Source organism: Dysidea avara, chromosome 10 (genome assembly GCF_963678975.1).
Source record: "Dysidea avara chromosome 10, odDysAvar1.4, whole genome shotgun sequence".
Classification (NCBI taxonomy): Eukaryota; Metazoa; Porifera; class Demospongiae; order Dictyoceratida; family Dysideidae; genus Dysidea; species Dysidea avara.
Window position 1 is genome coordinate 10,138,695 of NC_089281.1, and position 20,078 is coordinate 10,158,772.

At 37.6% G+C, this 20,078-nt stretch overlaps 2 protein-coding genes and 1 long non-coding RNA gene across 5 annotated transcripts; 2 read left to right on the top strand and 1 right to left on the bottom strand.

The window, feature by feature from the left end:
* The first annotated feature begins 27 nt into the window (after positions 1 to 27).
* On the top strand, positions 28 to 9,926 carry LOC136267866 (zinc finger protein ubi-d4-like). 2 transcript variants are annotated; one of them, XM_066063034.1, is made up of 10 exons: positions 28 to 343; positions 426 to 649; positions 6,775 to 6,906; positions 7,003 to 7,136; positions 7,194 to 7,293; positions 7,972 to 8,067; positions 8,373 to 8,624; positions 9,333 to 9,445; positions 9,501 to 9,582; positions 9,784 to 9,926. In XM_066063034.1, exons 1-10 carry the CDS (start codon positions 285 to 287, stop codon positions 9,837 to 9,839), a joined length of 1,248 nt encoding a protein of 415 aa, XP_065919106.1. In that variant the 5' UTR covers positions 28 to 284; the 3' UTR covers positions 9,840 to 9,926. The 2 variants fall into 2 exon arrangements, with proteins under 2 accessions (XP_065919106.1, XP_065919107.1); XM_066063035.1 differs by lacking the exon at positions 7,972 to 8,067 and having other exon boundaries at positions 67 to 343.
* LOC136267867 (uncharacterized) lies at positions 9,837 to 10,691 on the bottom strand. Its single transcript, XR_010706807.1, has 3 exons — positions 10,374 to 10,691; positions 9,985 to 10,216; positions 9,837 to 9,936 (listed from the first exon to the last, which is right to left on the bottom strand). It is a non-coding gene; the product is annotated as an uncharacterized lncRNA (long non-coding RNA).
* On the top strand, positions 10,477 to 19,047 carry LOC136267864 (transmembrane protein 62-like). 2 transcript variants are annotated; one of them, XM_066063032.1, is made up of 14 exons: positions 10,477 to 10,696; positions 10,750 to 10,861; positions 10,909 to 11,043; positions 14,063 to 14,096; positions 14,179 to 14,329; positions 14,383 to 14,507; positions 14,561 to 14,683; positions 14,733 to 14,888; positions 14,940 to 15,096; positions 15,140 to 15,250; positions 15,304 to 15,397; positions 15,449 to 15,532; positions 15,587 to 15,705; positions 16,035 to 16,366. In XM_066063032.1, exons 1-14 carry the CDS (start codon positions 10,523 to 10,525, stop codon positions 16,074 to 16,076), a joined length of 1,617 nt encoding a protein of 538 aa, XP_065919104.1. In that variant the 5' UTR covers positions 10,477 to 10,522; the 3' UTR covers positions 16,077 to 16,366. The 2 variants fall into 2 exon arrangements, with proteins under 2 accessions (XP_065919104.1, XP_065919103.1); XM_066063031.1 differs by lacking the exon at positions 16,035 to 16,366 and adding an exon at positions 18,693 to 19,047 and having other exon boundaries at positions 10,481 to 10,696.
* Positions 19,048 to 20,078: the final 1,031 nt, after the last annotated feature.

Below are 20,078 nucleotides of genomic sequence, written 5' to 3' on the forward strand. Positions count from 1 at the left end.
TGTCAGCATAGGGTACTATCTATGAAAAACCATAGATAACAGACATGATAAAGCAGATTATAATCCATGGATATTATAAAACTACAAACTTTTGTTGAATCATTGCGTGTGTGCCTCTTAATTATTGTTGGTCGATCCGTTTTGTACAATTTTATAATAATTCATGATCACTGAACGCAAGAGTAGAACACATGCTATAATTAATCACCGCTACAACAACTCATCGGAAGTTATCAGTTTATGTGAGACCATATGGTGAGACGTTTTGACTCTTCAATGACTGAATGATGAACGATGTTAACACGGTAACTTCGTTCACGACGTTTAGTGAATGGCGGAAAAAGTGAGTGTCGACATTACTGTATGGTGTCTATTTTGTTAATATACTGCCACCATATGTGTTGTGTGTAAATGTTTACCTCTAGTGTGCATTATAAAGAAATGTTGGAACAAGTAGCTGTCTACAATAAATATTTGAGAAATGAGAGACAAGACAGATTACCATATTTGGACAGCCAAACTGGTGTGGCTCAAAGTGACTGCTTTATTTGGCGTAGCCGAAGTCAGCGTAGAAGGGGAAATGAGCCTGGCCAAGTATACAGCTATCCACCAATTAAATGGAAGATGGAGTTTCACCGGGATATTCCAAGTATGTGTACCATGTATATATGGGAAAGATCATTGCAGCATATATGGGAAAGATCATTGTTTTATTCATGTGCACCAGTTAAAAGTACTGCGGTTTAATTTAATGCTCTACATTATAGCTCAGATACTGTAAAACAATAAGAAGTAAATATCCCTACTGTGCTAGCTACAATCAATATGCACTGTCACTTCTTATGGCCACTATTTAATGATTTTCAGATTTTCATCAGCACCTGCATGTATTTTTACTGCCGCACGTATTTCCCCATTATTAAAGATTTAACCATTATTCATCTGATTAACCAACACAGCAAAAATAGTGTTCCAATACTACATATTCTAACTCCATCTTTATTCAGTATTGGAACAACTGTTTTAAAAAACTCCTTATAACGAGACAAAACGAACCTCAAATCTATAAATGACTCTAATTTTATTCACTATTGGGGGCTGTGGTCTGTTTTTGTTTGAGCCAAGGTAGAATATTTGGACTATTAGTTCCAACTCCTAAACATAGACGGAATAAATACAGTCAGTATTTGTGTATGAATTGTGCTGTGCAAATATTGAGGATGCGTAGTTCAGTTTTCAAGATTGCTGCAATCATACAGTAGTTACCTTGTGCACCCCCACCCCAAATAATGGCCTTATTGTTTTATAGTATATGGACATGATCCAGTTAGTACTTTATATTGCAATTGACCCTACTTTAGGTGTTTGTTTGTTTGTTTGTTCATGGCCGCTATTAAAAAGCTGACATCTAAATATTTCTCATATTCATGAGTGAGATCATGATCTGCAGCAATCATGAATCTGTACAAGGGCTATACTGCTGATATGCACCAGCGGCACTAATGCCATATACGTAAAAATTTTAAAGGTGGAAATTTTTTGTAGATTTCACAGATCACCTTTCACTTATGAAAATTTTCCTCCAAATCTGGCAATTGTGCAAATAATTAGCTATAGTAAATGCCTAGCTATAAGAAATTTTTCCTACAAATTTGCCATAGTTGTTCATCTACAAAAGTTTTCTACCTCGAAACTTTATACGTATACGGCATCTGGCATAGCCACCAGACTAATTCACTTACACGCAGCTACGCCAGACTAACTTACTACTTTCATACATATGCTTTGTGCATACCATTCCACAAACAGTCCATTTCCTGGTTGCAGGCAACATCTTGTCTACAACGGAAAACAGTTTACTGAACTACCTGCACATATATTCCAATATGTTGGTGCAATAACATAATGAAATGTGCATGCCCGGAGATCGAAGCTATGGCCGTTTTAGTGTATGGAAGGACAAAAGTATGACAATAACACACGTAATGTATGGCTATCAATATTCCAAAGATTTCTTCTTAAGTGAATTCGAAGCATTTCTATGAAAAAAGTAGGGCTGTAGCTATATACTGTAGCCACTTTTCCGCTGCATTTGCTTGAATGCATCAGGCATGCAGGCATGCAGGCAGGCAATCCGTCAGTAGAAAATTCAATTTTTTTTATAACAACTTGACAAAAATATTTTGAGTCAATCTGAAGGCACCTTTGGGCTAAATTTTACCCAACCAATACTGTCTTGTCGTCATGAGGGGAAATCGAGGCAGATTTTTTGGGTGACATTTATCACGGGCCACGCCCATGCCTTCATCATCCCTACTATGCAGTACTATCGTACTGTATGATATGTGACTACTCTATTTTAGAGTTTTTAAATCTTGAGAATCATGAAACTGGCTTCTTTGCAAGCTAATCCCTAGAACCATTATTTTTAGATTTTCACTGTGCTTTTATCAAAACCAACATTCATAGTATCTTGACACTGGAAGATCCCTATTACGAACCCACTATCATGGTTCACGATACTCTCATTTGGATATTAGGATAGCATGAAGATATGTCAGATGGCATTTAATTATTACCTGCTGAGCTGGCTAAACAACAAGTCTATAGCTACATTCCTGTTTGCAGTATTTCTCCATGATAAGATTAGAAGCTATGTCTTAAGGTAAGACTTCTACTGTAGTTTACTTATAATTAGGCCATTCAAAATGAGACCGTAGTTTCCCATCCTCTGTTCACATCACGTCTGGGCACCCACATTGCATGTCATTATTTTTCCGAAACCACTTTCTGTGCTGCTATATAGAAACTTCCACAGAGCCTTCCATTTTGCATTAAACTGCAAACCTTCACAGAACATTTTATAAGGTATTCAATATGCATTGGAATGCTGCTTGCTATAACCATGCTATTAAACCAGCTAGATGTTGTTTTTTAAAAATAAGGAATAGAGATTACTAAAAAAACCCATAAGAGATTGCTGGTGTGATCAACAAGGTTCATCAAGTCAGGAGCTCATTGAATCCTATATATGGACAAGGGAGTGTGTAACTCTGTATGCTACCAATACTTCTGGCAAAATTCAAACATGGCGTCCAGTGTTACTATGTATATAATTGGTTACATTATTCTTACGGGGCTACTCCATTGTCTTATGTAAAGCTGCTTCAATAGGACGATCGTCAAGTCAAACGTAGAGCTTGGAATAGTCAAGTGGAGTAATTTCGCATGATTCCACGTGATTAGTGACTGTAGAAAGACTGTCCTGCTAAGCCTGTGCTACTATTCCTCTGTCATGCCATTGAACTTTGCTTCCATAGCTTTGCTTCGTTGCAGCGGAAACGTGACGTACAGTACTCGTGTATGCACCTCCACATAATATCCTAATTAGGAAATTTTAAAAGTTACTTATTATTTATAGTACACAGCAGCCATGATTGAATTTTGCTCTTTACACGAAATTACATGCTCCCTTGTCCATAGGATTCGATGCACTCCTGATCAAGTAAACCCACAAATCTCCATTTTGACGCTTGCTAGTGTCACAAGTATATATATAGTCAAAATAGAAATTCATGAGGCTACTCAATGTAACCACGAATCTTGTTGATTACGCCCCCTTGTTTCATGGATTTTTCAGCGATCCTATTCCTTAGTTAATTTTTAATACAGCGTATGTACTGTATAATGTACAGTATGTACTGTATAATGTACAGTTTTAAACCATTTATGGATTACCTTTCTAGACACCATAGTACATGTAGCTATTAACTTCAATATTAATGATTGGTAGCACACTGATACGCTATTCCTGATCACCATGTGTATGTGGTGATATAGTCTTCAACTGTAGCAGAACTGTGTGCAAGCATTCTTCCTCATAGTGTGTAGCCAGAGGAGGCTGGACACGGCACACGTGCACGCATATATTTGTATTGAAAGTATAACCAAGCCTTCAGCAAAGTTTTAACAAGCACCATTCAAAAGTGCACCTCAAGTTTAGTATTTTAGGACAATCTACCCCATTCAACCCCACTACTCCAAGCCCGTAAATCGCTGTTGAAATCTTAAGGGATCACGTGTGTTACAAGTTTCGTAAGTTATCTACGGATAAATCGATGGGTAGAACTATAAGGACACTTTACGTGCTTGTAGCTGAGCTGAAGAAAGTAGATGCTGAAATTGGCTCCAAGTATAAACTGAAAAAAAGGAACCGGACGCCACCAGCCTGGCCTCACGGAAATTGATTAGAGAGAACAAAAAACTTGAGCACTAGTGTTTCAATAAGAATTCTGTTGTACATCACAAAAAACTAGGTATGTCTGTTACTAATCACTTAATCTTCGCCCTGGTATTGGAAATATGCAATTAACGGTAATAGTTTTTAGTTGCGCTTATATCATGTCCAACCTCCTCTGGTGTGTAGCTATATAAAAATGCATATCACTAAATTGTACGGCACTGGTAGATTGTGCCAGACTGCGGGTACATGAAGTACCATACTTATTGGTTGGGTATATTGATCAAGCCCAAATGTGCATGGGAGTATATAAACAGTGGAATGGACTACTGGAATGGTGGAATGATTTCTTAAAGCTCAATATCAGTTTTTACATCCAAATATAAGTGCAATCCCTCCCCCTTAAGTAAGCAAATAAACAGAATTCCGCTTGAAGTCAGCTCTTTTACACCTCACCATAAACAAAGTTTACCAATGTAATGTACTGAAGTCACTGCAAAAGCAGTTTATTGGGAATACCAAGAAGACTCCTGACTTAACCCTTGTTCCCAAATGATAAAAAGTTAGCTAGCTAGTAGTGCTGGGCGATATAGCCGACATACGACATATCACGACATAATTTTTATCTTGTGATACAATAGCTAGAAATTATATCGCGATATAGCGCACGTGATCTAAGCAGTACAACGTGAGCTCATAATATGGCATCTCCAGTTTTTCCATTACTCCTGCTGCGCCCACGTCAACAGTGTAGCATACTGTTGGGTATTTTGAAGGCGCTATCTACTTAGATCTGTGTGCAGCGCTTGGGACATGTAGGAAGCAGTAGACCAGTGAGAAGAATAGTTCAAAGAGCCACTGTGATTAACCAGCGCCAATTTTCAGCTACTTGGAATTTGTAAAAGATCAAAATACTCTAATAGAGCAGTCAGTGCGATACTCTAATAAAACAGTCAGTAGAATGGTCTAAGTTATCTTGATATTTAAAAAGAAAGGAGAAAGAGATTGTGTATGTAAAAAGCCATTTCAAAGCATCTGTACATGTGTTTGTTTTTTAATTCCCTGGGGGAGCATGCCCCTCCTAACTTGCATGTACTTTACACATGTAGTTATTGTAAACTGATAATCTCTAATTTAAATACCATAACAGATCAAGATGATGAAGGTATCGTAGATTAAGTTGTAGGTGAACTGGAAGACTAAGTATTGTAACTTGCCAGTATGCAAATCAACATTTCTTTAATTATCATTTTAACTAGCTGTATAAGTGCAAATGATGTATTAGCTAATAAATGATCTTATTCCTGTGTTTTGTGTACAGTGTAGTAGTACATACTTGAAAACCATCTGAAAAAAGAAAACAAACATCAAGTTAAAATATTTGGTATATATCGTGACATATATTCATATCGTGAATATATTTTTCCATGACATACGACATAAGAAAAATCTGTATCACCCAGCACTACTAGCTAGTTGATTTGTATGCATTGTAAAAGTATGAAGTATATTATCAACTTTACCAGTTAGGCACTGGAGGGTGAACACAAAAAAGGCAGAGCTTGTACGAGGTGTTTACCACTAACCTAGGAGCCTAAGTGAAAATCTTTGGGTGAAGGGACTATCTTGTAGGCGTTTACAGTGAGCCTTTTCCATAATTATGTCAGAAAACATCATTGTGGCAGTGCCACATTGCACACTGAACTGAACCTTCATTAAGACAGTTAGTTTCAGACAAGTATTGAGTTATAAGTAATACAAGTGTTGTGGTGAGAAAAAGTATGCTAAAAGAGCTGACTTCAAGGGGAATACTATTTATTTGCTTACTTAAGGGGAGGAGTCGTACTTATTTAGATGTTAAAAATGTATTGAACTTTAAAAAATCCCATTCCAGTAGTCCATTCCACTGTTTATATCTCCCAATGTGCACCTTCAAACTGACCCAATTGAATTACTATGAAAACTCATTGAACATTCATGAAAAGTTCATACTGTCAGTGCATGAAATTTTGGGCATTCATTCCACTAAATTTCCAAGTAAATTTTATGCAATGCTAATTGTCTTTCATGAAAGCATTTTTATACCACGTTTTCTTGACTGTAATACTTTTTTTTCTTGGATGAAAAGCTACTAAAAATAGCAAAATGTTGTAGATGCTAACTATTTTACTAGGTAGAAACTGTGGGCATGCTCCTGGCTTCCTGTGAAGGTGTGACCATCCTTAAAACATTTGCTGTAGTGTTGTACGGGTGTTTTATGAGCTAATACTCATCTTTATCAGCCCCTGTACAGCAACAAGAAGAATGATGTGTGTCAACTTGAACGGTAGATGTATCCCATTTTGAAAACATCCTTTATGAAAATTCTGTGTGCACTTTGTATGGAGTTTTCAATTACATATGCAAAACAACATGACCTTGTATGTATTCTGCATGTAGACAACTCAATAGCAACAAAGCAGTGAATTCTTCTTGTGTTCATTTTGTTCTCACATAAAAGCATTGCCACACTGTTATTTTTGATATCGTAATAGATGTACCAACCATTAAGAATTCTTCAGTTTCTATGGCACCAGCACAAGTAATTGATAAAGGTCCAGTGATCAAACGCAGTACACATGCTGTTGAGGAACTCACAAACAAGAAAACCACTGCTGACATTGAAAGTATGTCATTAGGGTGAATGTAAATGTATGTACAGCATATGTATGGTCATATATCTTAAGTATTTGACTAAACATTGTATGTGTATTTCCATACAGTGAGTGCAGTACAAAGTGATGACAGTGACTCAGTGGATAGGGGTGGAGATAACAGCAATGCAGTAGTGTATAATGACTCTTCCAGTAGTTCTGGGGATGAAGCACATGTCACTAAAAGAAAATCAACTAGAAAGGTTTAAGTGTGTCATTCTAACTGATGTGTTTGATGACTAAGTTATTTATTACTATAGTCCAATGGCAGTAGATCAAGGACTACCACTACTACCAGACAGACTAATTCTCAAGTGACCTCTACCCCTAAAGAAGAGGAGCGACCATTTGTCTGCAACAGTGAGTGCAAGTTACCAAATAATGTCCTTTATTTGCTTCCCAGCCAAATTAAAGGCAGCTATTTATAATGCTGCCATTTAATCCGTAAACTGAAATTATTCACCCTGCACAATTAGCTACAAATTTGTTGCTTTGAATGGGTAGGCGTGATACATTCATTTAGATGGAGCTGGAGAGTAGTTCTATATGGGTCATGTGGATATTAAACATGCTCTTTGAAACATGTATGTTTATAAGGTGTATGCTGCATTGTGGTTACTTAGTGACAATGTACACACACACACACACACACACACACACACACACACACACACACACGCACGCACACACACACACACACACGCACACACACAAACACACTAATTTTATTTTATTTATTTATTGCAGACAAATAGTTTTAGACTGAGGATTCTGCACATTTACCATATTTCCTTGTATAAGGCTTATTTCTTCCCAGCATACCCAGCCTGTAGAAGAATAGGGCCTTTATTTGAGACCGGGTTTTTTTTTTTGGATAGGTCCAAGCATTTAATTGAATCTGATTTGTGGTACAGTGGAACCTCAGTTATCCAGATTCTCAGTTAACCGAACTACAGAAATGACTGTTCTATTAGGGTAGTTGATATTTTAATTTTTTTTTCTTTATGCTACATGTATTTTAAGGTTATTCATACACAGTTTCAAAGATACGGACTTTTAGACTTATGGACCACCCCTGGTCCCAAGGGGTTCGGATAACTGAGGTTCCACTGTATTACACCATTGTTGTAATTGGTAAGCATAGAGAACCTTATGTGTTGAGTGCATAAACAAGTGTTTGAAAAACACTCGTATGATACATATCTACATGCACACAGACTTGCACACATGATTACTCATAGCACCTTCATGGAATTTTTACTAAGTTTGAAGAAACAGCAGGAAAGAATTAATCCACTAACAATATACTTTGGACCTCTATCAGGTGTTAACTTTCCAATTGTGCTGGAAACCCTGTAGCTTATGAATCTGGTAAATAGCTTATGTGTTGCACCTCACGATTGATGATTGTTGTTTAACTGTTTATTTTTTGTGTGCAGTTTGTGGTCGCCGTTATAAGACCCTGTCAGTACTGAAGGCTCATCGAACTACTTACCATAGTCAAGAGGCATTTAGCCATGTTGAAGAAAGACATGAGAAAAGACATGATAGTGGAGAGGGTGGAAGTGTTATGGAAATAAGAGATGCTAAACCCAATGGCTACTGCGACTTTTGCCTTGGTGATGACAACCTTAACAAGAAGACTGGTAAACCGGAGAAGCTAGTGTCATGTGCTGATTGTGGCAGATCTGGTAAGTACTGTAAATGTGACAATTTTGTCCAGATTATAAAGTACAAATGTAAGTTAGGGTTGAAGGCACAAAGCGCCAATCCCACCAAAGGCTAACTTGCCTCAAACCAGCTACCTTGATACCAAGAGTCCATAATATATGGACTCTTGTTGATACAGACAGTGAGAGACATCATTTTGCTTATAGATAACAAGCAAACCTCAGTTATCAATAGAGTTATGGTCTAGTTCAGCTTTGGTACCTTCTTCACCAGGTAAGTTACTTATATAAATTACTTCTTAAGTAGCTGGGAGTGGTAGTGTAATCTCGTCTGGGTTCAATCTCCTCACTGTCACATTTCGTTGTTATTTACATAGATTTTTTTTGTTTGCTTTTATGCTGACATACACCTTGTTTCTACCTATTGTTTCTACCTATTGCATGTACACAAGATTTCATTAGAACACTGTATTACAGATACCAGGATTTTTGAAGCATATATGTAATTCCAAATGAGCATGCAGTAGCCTGAGGTATTGTACCACTAAGCACCATCATGGTTATACCAGTGCAAAAATTAGTTTACTATATCCATGTGCAACCAAAATTTTGACCAGATGTATGAAGGGCAGCTGCTATATAATTAGACAAATTGTTCCAAAATTTGGTGGAGGGAGGGGGGCTAACTTGATTTCTTCTAGCTAGTAATTGTTGCATTTATTACCACAGGTCATCCATCGTGCCTTCAGTTCTCTCCTGCTCTAATGGAAATAGTAATGACGTATCGTTGGCAGTGTATTGAGTGCAAGTCTTGTCATCTGTGTGGTCAGAGTGATAATGATGTAAGCCATCATACCAATACTTCCATTATTTACCATAATCATCTCTGATTGGCAGGATCAGCTATTGTTTTGTGATGATTGTGATAGGGGATATCACATGTACTGTGTTAGCCCTCCAATTAAAGAACCTCCTGAAGGTAAATTAACTTCTCATGCTCTTGAAAATTCCAATGCTATCACCTCAGTTTTTTTATGAGTGACGTATAGGATTTAATCAAATACTAGGTGTCATGTTTGGTTGTGTAATCACACAATAAGTACAACTGTCATGCATGACCAGTCTCCCATTGGAGCCACCTGAATGCTGTATTACCACTAATACTTATTTTATACTGTAGGTTCATGGAGTTGCAATCTGTGTGTAGTACGACTGGCAAGCACTGCAAGGAAATAACATGATCAACACTTCAATAGACAATAATTCTTTTTGTATTTGATTTTTTCATCTTAAACAATTCATACAGAAGTTTCTGACATCTGATTGGCTGTAACTAGGGAAGTATACAATTATATAATACCAAATGGGGAGGCTTACTTACTCTGAGGTGCAGCAAAGGAAGCAGCAGCTGTAGCCACACCCACTACACACCTGTCTGCAAGACTCGCAAACACATCTTTCACAACATGTACACTTTGTTCCTTGTAAATCAACTTTATTGCACAAGTAGCAATATTTTTTTGTCATCTTCACTGCACCACATGTCCCTGTAGCCTGACCATTTGATTGAGCTAGGTCACTGGATGCTTGGAACATGATCTTTACAGTCTGAGCTGTTATTCACATATACAGATATAATTTAATAATCGGTACATTGGTTTAGTTACAGGTAAGTACTATGGTTTAATTTAATAGTCTCAGCTGTTTTTTTGTTGTTTTTTGGCGTCAACTGCCGCCAAGTCAAACATTCTGAAGGACCCCATTGCTCACTTTGTAATTTCTCAATTTCTTCCTTTGTAGCGGTCTGCTTAAATCCCACGTGTGTCTTCAACTGAAGTGGAGCCTCGTCCGCCCTAGGGTTCCTTCTTTTCGTCATTACTATGGCTGCTCGAATATATTAGCATTCAGTACAAGTGACAATGCGCTCGGTACAGTATGCTCTGCTTGTACCAATATTTAGTGCGGTGATATACGTGTTAGTTAGTTGGTATATATTTGATGGTTCCAATGCCGTCACTTATTCCTATTCTTCAACTGCAAATGATTCAATATTTCCTAGCGGCAAAATGGAGAATTTATTCTGGTTCGTACAGGTAATTCAAGTATGCGTGGGCGAACCATTTTCACATGCATGGTGCATTTACAGGTTTCTGATTTGCACATCAGCAAGTTTGAGCATCATTCACGCGTTAGTGACTTCAGAGAACTGTGCAGTAAAGTTATTCCAAGCATTGACCCATCACTGGTCCTAGTAACTGGTGTGTATGAAAGTTTTCATGTGTAAGACTACCGTGTTTATGATTAGGTGATCTTACTGATTCTCGTCGTGGAACATTTGGGTCTGAGCAATATGAGGATGAATGGAAATTGTATCATAGTGTTGTTAAAGAAACTGGTGCAGCTGATCAACGACCTTGGCTTGACCTTCCGGGTAACCATGGTGAGTCAATGTGGTACTTTATTTTCAAAGTATCAACAAAAACCATAAGACATGGAACAGGCAGGTTATTTTCACATATCCAGATGAAAACAGCAAGATTAGCTACAACTGATGTAGCTTATAAGATTATCTCTGCTTATTGAGTACAGCTTTCATGCGATTGATCCAGGACCTGGCAAGGAGGTCATAGTTAGAAAAAGCAGGAGCCAGCCAGGGGTTGTATTATATTAGAAGCTGTAGACATTTGCATAGTAGGGTGTATGTAAAACCTCTAGAAGAGCACCAAATGTTTTTAAACCAGGCGTGCACCCACAGCCGGCCGAAGGCCAGCTGTGGTCGCGTGCCTGGTTTTACTGAAATTGTTTTCGTAAAAGTGTGTACCTACCTATCTATGTTTGTCTGTACGCGCCTACGTGAGCAAAATCGTTATATGGTAAAAAGCAGCCAGGATGTAATTAAGAATTGAAAGCTAAATTAAGTTTGTATTAAACTTCCATACACATAAGCTTTGCTCTGCGGTGGTTTCTTCTCGGAGTCCTGTGAACGGTCTTCCCTTTCGGTTTTATAGACGTTTAACAACTTCAAAACAACATTGAAGGCCTCCTAGGCTACCAGAGATAGCGTATACTTCGAGTTGAAGGGGGGGGGGGGAGGGGGTGTTACCCGTACTTACACGAACGAAAATGAAGGGCAGCCTCAAGGGTTTCTCTAAACAATTTGCGTGAGAAAACACGATAGACACGCTATAAAACAGTTAATAAGATACTTCTGTGTGTAATTTGCGGTTTAAAGTGATTTGTTATAGTTTTGCTTTGTTAGCAGCACATAGCAACGTAATTACAGAATTACATAATACGCTAAATTACAGTATTTATAGCAATAGCATGAATAAAATGTACATGGTTGATTAATTGCCTATTTAGTTAGAATGGGAAAGTAGTAACTGCATGGCCGCTTGGTTTTTAGAAGTAGTATAACGTCAACTTGTTAGGTAGGTCTCAGGTCCTATACCTTCACTCCTAGATATGCCACTACTCCCTTGGGCACCTTTAAGCTAACTATAGATTACTATAATCCAAGATACAATCTTAAGAACTGTCCTTCATAATCCTTTCACGTGCTCAAAAATTGTTGTAGTTTAGGAAAAATGTACAGTACCATTAAATATGACATTTTATGCGATTTGGGTAGAAGATTTTCAAAAAGCAAAAGTTGGCATATAATCTGTCTCTTGTTTCACCACTTTTTATCAGGTAAGTAGAATTCTAGGAATAGAAATGAATAACGAGAACAGGAACAACCAATGGAAATGCCTGGAAAAGATCATCATGTCAATAATCAGGTTGGATTTTACAGCACAATTATAGGCTTTGGGCTGCATCTACATCTTCTGGATAAGAAGTCATATCATCAGGTATGCAGCAATATGCTTGTTAGGCCCCATGAGGAGGATCGTGGTGTCCTTAGCCTCATTGGAGTCACTCCAGCTTAACAAACATATTGCAGCTGCTACATAGTACCCATCATATATGACTTTTATCCTGAGGCTACAATATGGCTTCCTTCATCTATATGCAGGCACTATCAGTTAACTATAAACCTCATCATGCTTAATAGTGTAAATATTACAGTACGGTTAGACCCTCAACCCTCGTTTATCCATACTCTCGTTTATTCGAAATTGGAAAGTATTTTGAGTACAAGTGTATGTTCTGTTAGAGTATTTCAACAGAGCTCTGTATATACTGTAAATGTATGGGTTTCAGTTACACTGTATCTGAACAATTAACTTATCTGAACACTTTTACCATAGCCTGAGAGGCTGAGACCAAGAGTTCATAATATATATACTGAGGAGAGTATCCTACTCTCAAATACCTCTGTAGAAGGGCATATCATGAAGTTATGATGTAACGCTTCCGAGTTCTTCTGTTTCTCTTTATATAATTAATGATGTCATTATTGAACATAATATCAATTGAACGTGTGCCTAACAACATTGCTAGAAGCCAAACTAACGTGAGCTCTCTGCGTTTCTCGCCGAACTACAAGTGAGGTGGATTAACTGAAAATACATAACAATTGTGCATTTAGTGATAAAAGCACCAAATTTGGTATAGAGGTAGAGGATCACCTTATAAAAAAATCTGGATATTGGGCCAATCAGACCATGCCCCCTTTAATAGGTTTTCCCACTCAACTGCACTAACAAAATATTAATGGTTAATTATACAATAAACAAAGAAAATGGCAAACTGAACATGAACTCTCTACCAATTGATTTTGATTTACCTATTTTGGTATAGCAGACATGGCCAAAATGCACACTGTGCATACTGAAATATGAGCCAAGGCATTTTCTAAGAGCTTTGAGCAGGCTTCATGCTGTGTCCCTGGTATTCAAAGATCTCAACTTGGCATGTCCACTACTGGTATGGCTTCATACAGGACGAATCCTACTATGTTTCTACCCAGCCTAGGAACATTTGGTATACAGTATGTTGGGAATAGGTTTTCTTACAATGCCTTTTAGCTTCCTAGTGAATGTGAGGAGGTGTCCTTAATCATTGTGAAGAACCGGAAGTAGATCATATAAAAGTAGGATTCCAATAGCTCCCAGATTTCCTCCCTGTGGTCTAGGGTCTAATCTACTGCACAATAACTGCAATTAAAGGGTTCTTCCACTGGTGAGATCTCTTACTCTGTCTTACTGGTAGCCGTTATAACCTAGTTGCAGTCCTTACTCTCCAGTACATGCTGAAGGGTGCAGGAACCAGAGGGCTTAGCTCTTTTGGTGGTGACTGTGTCTACATCTCACTACGTGATTATAATGTCCTAAACCAGCTGTAGCAGAGATATAATCAGATGTTTCTCCCTGCAAAAGAATCTGTGGCCTAGATTCCACCTTGCATTAATTATTCTACACAATCATGCTACACCATATTTTTTCGTAAATAATGTTCGCATGATTACTGTATATGCTTGAGTTGTTTACTGTGTCTTGTTTTCTGCATTGCAGACTCATTTAATTTGATGGACTTGTCAGGATTCAGGTATACATGTATGACAATTTTTTTCCAATGCTGTACTGTATATACACAGTACATGTGACTATTTCATTGATTTCCCATACAGGGAGTACTCTCACAGCTGGAAGCAATATGGAGCACACTCCTATTGTTACAGACATCATACAGATTTTGGTAATTATTCTTTTATCGCAATTGATGCACATCCTGTGCCAGGGCCACGCCTACCATATAATTTCTTTGGAGTTCTTAGTGAGGTACAGTATGATTATTGCTGAGATAGTGTTAGCTATATAATGTACCATTACAGGCAGATTTATTAGGCATTAAACAATTGTCTCAGCAGTGTGCTGGAGCTAATCACACAGTTTGGTTAAGTCATTACCCATCCTCCTTTATTACAACTAACCATAATCATTTTTTACAGTTGCTTAGGTAGGTGGTATCTCTCAATTTGTGACCCCTCTCTTACATGTACTTCTTTTTAGTTCATCAATAGTTTACCTTTGTGGTCACCTTCATAATGTGTTTGGTTATGTTGACAACCTTTACACTACACACCCAGATGGTCGACTAGAATTGGAATTAGCTGATTGGAAATTTATTCGCAGGTGCCATCAATAATTGTTGGCTATGTAATCAGTGTGACTTAATTTGTAGGTATCGTGTGTTAGCTTTTGATCATGATTTACTGTCCTTCAGTGATGTCTATCTTAAAGACCAGCCAGTCATTGTCATTACTAATCCTAAACATCATCAGTTTGTGAGTCCTAGCCATGAACCAGTCAACAGAATAGCTCGGTCTACTCATATCAGGTAATCAGTATTGTATTACGTATGTTGTTATTGGATACTGTCATTATTTAGAGTACTGGTATTTTCACCTGACCCAATTGTTAGTGTAAATATTTCACTGGATGACAAAGATATTGGTGTAATGCATCACGTGACTGGTCCATTGTATGTACTCAAGTGGGACCCTGTACAGTACAAAGGACTGCATTATGTTACTGTAGTTGCTACGGTTAGTGTTAATTTGTGAATAATTTACTGTTCTGTATTTGTAGGATGGTGGAGGCCATGTCAACAGAATTACTCAACCATTCTCACATGACACCCAACCTGTCTCCTTAGGAGTAGTGAAGTTATTTTTCTTACAGGCTAATATGCCATCTATGGTGAACAACCATAGTTGATTGTGTCATTTATTCTTTCCTTTATACATACGTAGCTATGGCTCATGTTTACACTGCTGTGGTTACTATTTGTTGGTTGGTTGCTGTATTCCAAATGGCGAGGCAGACATGGTACGGTTGTACCAGCTGGTAAGAACTTTTTTATTGTACTGTGTATAATGATTTAAATTTTTTGTGTAGGGTTAATGGGTCACTGTGAGATAATTGCTAGCAAGAATTTCCTATTCTATCCCACAATCATCTTTCTGTTAAATTATGGAATAGGTACATATAATGAGTGAAGAGATATACTAAATAAAAGTGTTGTTGTACATACAGGCCCATGGTACATTGGAGAATTACTTAGTGGAGTGTATGGCATTGTTACAGTGCATGGACTGTTTATACCTGGTACATTCATTCCTGGTTCCAAAACATATCTTCATGGTTGTGCTATGGTAAGCTAAACACCTTGCACAGTGTATATACGTATCACCCTATATACAGCTGTAGTCTATCTGAAAAATTCAATTAACACTTATTGTCTCACGTGTGCAGCTCATTGTAGTCTCCATCCTATTTTTATAGCCTAATATATTTTTAAAAGTCAAGTATTAGCAATAGCTTGTATATAACATGCAACAGTAGTATAGTTTTTGACATCATCTAACACCGTACACATAGTTCACTTAAAAATCTTGATAAAAAATGTTTGTGTAAAAATATTTCCATATAATGAAATTTACATGATTTGTTTGCTCTATTAGAGTATCTTGATCTTTTACAGCATTGGAGCATTTGTAAGCATATTGTCAGCCTTATTCTTTGATACTTGATGTTGAAGGCCAATAGCTACAGCAGTTAACGTTTGGAAATTTGGGACTGATATTTCTTTAGCTATAAGTTATAGCTAGCTGCAAAACTTTAGAGTGATATGTTGTTATATGATTTTTGCATATTAAACTGTAACTCCAGAGCATATTTCTCCAACCTGCTTTGCTGAGTGGGCATTCTAGGAACTTTAACGTTACAGAAACTGCTCCATTAGTACAACAAACTCCTTATAACATTTGTATCAAACAGTACAGTAGCCCATAATGTTTAGTAGTAGAGTTACTCCTAAAGTATAATGTGCAGTGATAAAAATGCCATGTCTGAAAACCATCATTGAAAAATCAGTTGCTGTGAAAAATCTTATCTTATTCCATTCTATATTAAAAACATCATTAAAACCAAGAGAACACTTACAGGTGTCTGGATATACAAAACCCGCAATTTGGTTTTCCTGCCTCACTGACCACAGTTGCAAGGCTAGAGGCCAAACAAAAGCAGCACACAGCCACCTTTTTATGCCACAACAAACTCATGGGCACTGCTAGATACTGGGGTATAGTCCAAGACAGGCAAAGCTGAAATCTAGAATCACTTGGTAGTCAGCCTGAAACCCTCTCTGATAGGTTCTTAGTGTTGCCCACAAGGTATATGGTAGTAACTTTGGCAAAGCTTAGAAAGAAGAAGTTTGCCATAGGCTTTGATGACCTACTCTGTTTAGTCAGACGGTTAGCTAAAAGACCACTCCATTTGATTTAAAGGATCTGATCTGTAATGGACAGATCAGCTGAACACAATGGTCTGGTCAGCATCAGTGTCTTCATAGTCAGCTTTTTTAAGACTTAAGTCCTAGACTTTTGATGTGCTGGATTGCCATGCCAACATCCCAGAAGGAAGCATACAGTATATAATTAATTGTGGTGGTCTAGAGTTTAATGCACCTTGAAGGAGCCATGTCACTGTAGGGTGACTTCCCACGCTGACTCCATCCACATAGTCATGGGTAACTGATATTGCTGGACGACATGCATTCTGTGTATATAAATGTAACTTGACTAAGAAATTCACAACATCCTTTATAGGTCACTCAAGCATGAGGTCTGAACCCTGCAAAGAAATTCCTCATGATCCTGGGATAGGCCAGGCGATCAACTGGGATACTCCTGCTACATCAGAAATTCTTGTCCCAATAGCATTGACATCAAGTCTGATAGTTGTGGAATCCTCTGAGGGTAGTTCTCCAGGAGTTCCAGTACTAGTGGGAACCGTGGTTGCACGGTTGAGTTTTCCAGCTGCTTCATCAGGGATTGAGTTGCACCATCAGGCTGTCCATGGAGTGTTAGTAATTGGCGTTACCCATCAACTGTAGGGAGGTCTGGATCCCAGTGATGATATCTCCAGTTCTTCTGCTTTCTCCAGATGAAAATAAGAGGGATAGCTGCATCCAATCAAGAAATTCTGTATCTGACTAACTGCTCTGTTTGCTATCCTTGCCGCTGGTGGTAAGTTTACTGATATTACAGTGTCCAACTGGGTGCATTATAGCTATCACTAATCCTGAGTACCATTCACCTTAGCCTTTGCCAACTAAGTCTTATTTTCTTGTTACACAACGCCTCCAAGAAAGCACATTGAATGGGTTGAGTGAACCTTGTTGAGTGTTGAAATCTTCTACTTCCTCCTTGGAATCTGCCTCGTCACCCTCAAGTCTAGTTAGTCTTCTTGTTGGGAGGGGGTTTCAGCCCCGCATGTAAGCATTGTAAGTTGGTCCTGTATGGACTTGACGCTAGCTGTAAAATTCTCCTCTATCTAAGTTAACTCTTTGTTGTTCGTAATAACAAAACACTTGCTATTGTCACAGCCAAATAAAATGCCAATTAAATGAGACCACGTGCTCCTTTTATAGGCACAATGCATTTTTACACAACTAATCTCATGACTCTCCATTTCCTTGTAATTATGCCAATTACTTGCTGATATGAAACTGGCCTTCCAAAGTGTAATTTCATTAATATGACAAGAAAAGCAGTTATCGTGTTAATCATTAGTGTTAATCGATAGTGTTAATGTGACCATCTCTCTTGCTTCTAAAAGTTACACCAATGTACTTTTGTAATGTAACAAGCAATGTGCAATGTTTTGCTAAGACACTCACATCTAGCATCAATACTGAGTTACTGCCCAGCTGTACTGGCCAGAACCTAAGGTGGGTATAGATGAGGGTTAATAATAGTGTTATGAGTAAATCTCTTACATACAGAAATAAAAGAATAACAGAAGTACTACTGTATTTCTTTTGTGTGGAGGAATTCAAAGGGTGCCTTATAAACAGATGTTCATCTATTCTGATATGGATGGTGCATCATGTCAAAAAAGCAACTATTACTGCAAAATGCATATGGTCAGATTATGGGAGTATGATTTTGGCTTTGTAACACATGTGCACTTGGCTGCCACATTCCCAGACCATCTTTCTTCAGCCACATAACACACTATCATGTCTCTTGATGTACCAAACCACAGACTTGTATTTTATACTTTACTTATTAAGTAGAAGATGTGTCTTCTCTAATATTGGTGAGCTACTGTATAATATGTATCGTCTTACATCTAGTTACTTCTAATCCACTACCCCATGATGAGAGCTGTAGCCATGCTAGTCAATGGAAGAAACATTATCTGTTTTTTCCTACTGCAGTCGTTTGTTGGTGTTATGGCGATATGCTACTATACCACCATGATGACACTCTGTTATGGCTGGATGGCACTTATCTTCTCACCAGGGATATCATGGAGTGGGATTCTGTATTTAACAATGATTGGTTTTATATGGAAAAACAATAAACTGAGATCTTAAAATAGTATCTGTGTATACTTGGCAGTATGTAATATTAAATTAGAAACCATTTTATTAATATTTATTGTGATGTTATACACTGTACCATTAATACTGGTTGTGCAGATTTTCATATACAGGTGTTAATACATCACTCATGTACTCAATGACTACAGTACTAGTCTAGTGGCATAGAACAATTGAAATGGATGCTTGTATGTACTGTAGGTACTTGTGCTCCAGTAGTATTAAATAGTTTCGTACTAGTGGTGGTACACTTGTGCATAAGCTTCACGCCAACCTCAGAGACTGAAAGGATTTAATTAACATGTGCTCAGAACAAACAAAAAAAAGAGAGAACAATTTAAACAAATAGAGTAAAGCCTCCTTTTGGTACAAAGTTAGTGATTGTACAATACAGTGGTTTATAGAACTTTGCGTGGGTGAGATCAAAGGAAAAGCGTACTTTTACAAAGTTAGTGATTGTACAATGCAGTGGTTTATAGAACTTTGCGTGGGTGAGATCAAAGCAAAAGCGTACTTTAAATTTCATAAAGTACACTTTAGTGTAAACAGTGCTATATTGCCCACAAAGAGTGCTAAAGCACTCAGCACTTGGCCTGGATGCTAATAAAGCACTCGGCTTTGCCTTGTGCTTTATTAGCATCTCGGCCATGTGCCTCGTACTTTATTTTTCATATAGCACTCACAGCAATGCTTTAACATAATACATATAGCTACATTAGCCTTAATGCTAGCTGCCATGTAATAATTATCTATGAAGTCTGATTGCTTTAGTAATAGATTATTTCTAGAACTTTTATTTCAAGTAAAGGTTAGTGTTGAACAATCAGTGTTTTATTATTTCACATTAGTTTCTAAATCTGTTCATTTCTCCCCCTTCTAATTATGTGCAACATAATAAGTTAATACTTCTACGGTACTATTAATAGGGACCCGCCGATTATGCTCATAATTTTACCTATTATGCTATGCTGCACTGCTCAAAAATTTACCTATTATGCTTAAATTTATGCTCAATACTTACCCATTATGCTCAAATTATGCCCAATTATTTATGCCTCAGTTCTCATGCTCTGCTAATAATTTCCAATTTATGGATAAATAATAAGTGGCTGAAGCACAAACTTACTTGTCAAAATG

Coding starts and splice junctions, on each gene's coding strand:
- LOC136267864 (XM_066063031.1), top strand. CDS start 10,523: ATGCGCTCGGTACAGTATGCTCTGCTTGTACCAATATTTAGTGCGGTG. Junction 14,097..14,178: donor ATGGACTTGTCAGGATTCAG/GTATACATGTAT, acceptor TTTCCCATACAG/GGAGTACTCTCACAGCTGGA. Junction 15,533..15,586: donor TCTGTTAAATTATGGAATAG/GTACATATAATG, acceptor TTGTACATACAG/GCCCATGGTACATTGGAGAA.
- LOC136267866 (XM_066063034.1), top strand. CDS start 285: ATGATGAACGATGTTAACACGGTAACTTCGTTCACGACGTTTAGTGAA. Junction 7,137..7,193: donor AAAGAAAATCAACTAGAAAG/GTTTAAGTGTGT, acceptor TTATTACTATAG/TCCAATGGCAGTAGATCAAG. Junction 9,446..9,500: donor GTGGTCAGAGTGATAATGAT/GTAAGCCATCAT, acceptor TCTGATTGGCAG/GATCAGCTATTGTTTTGTGA.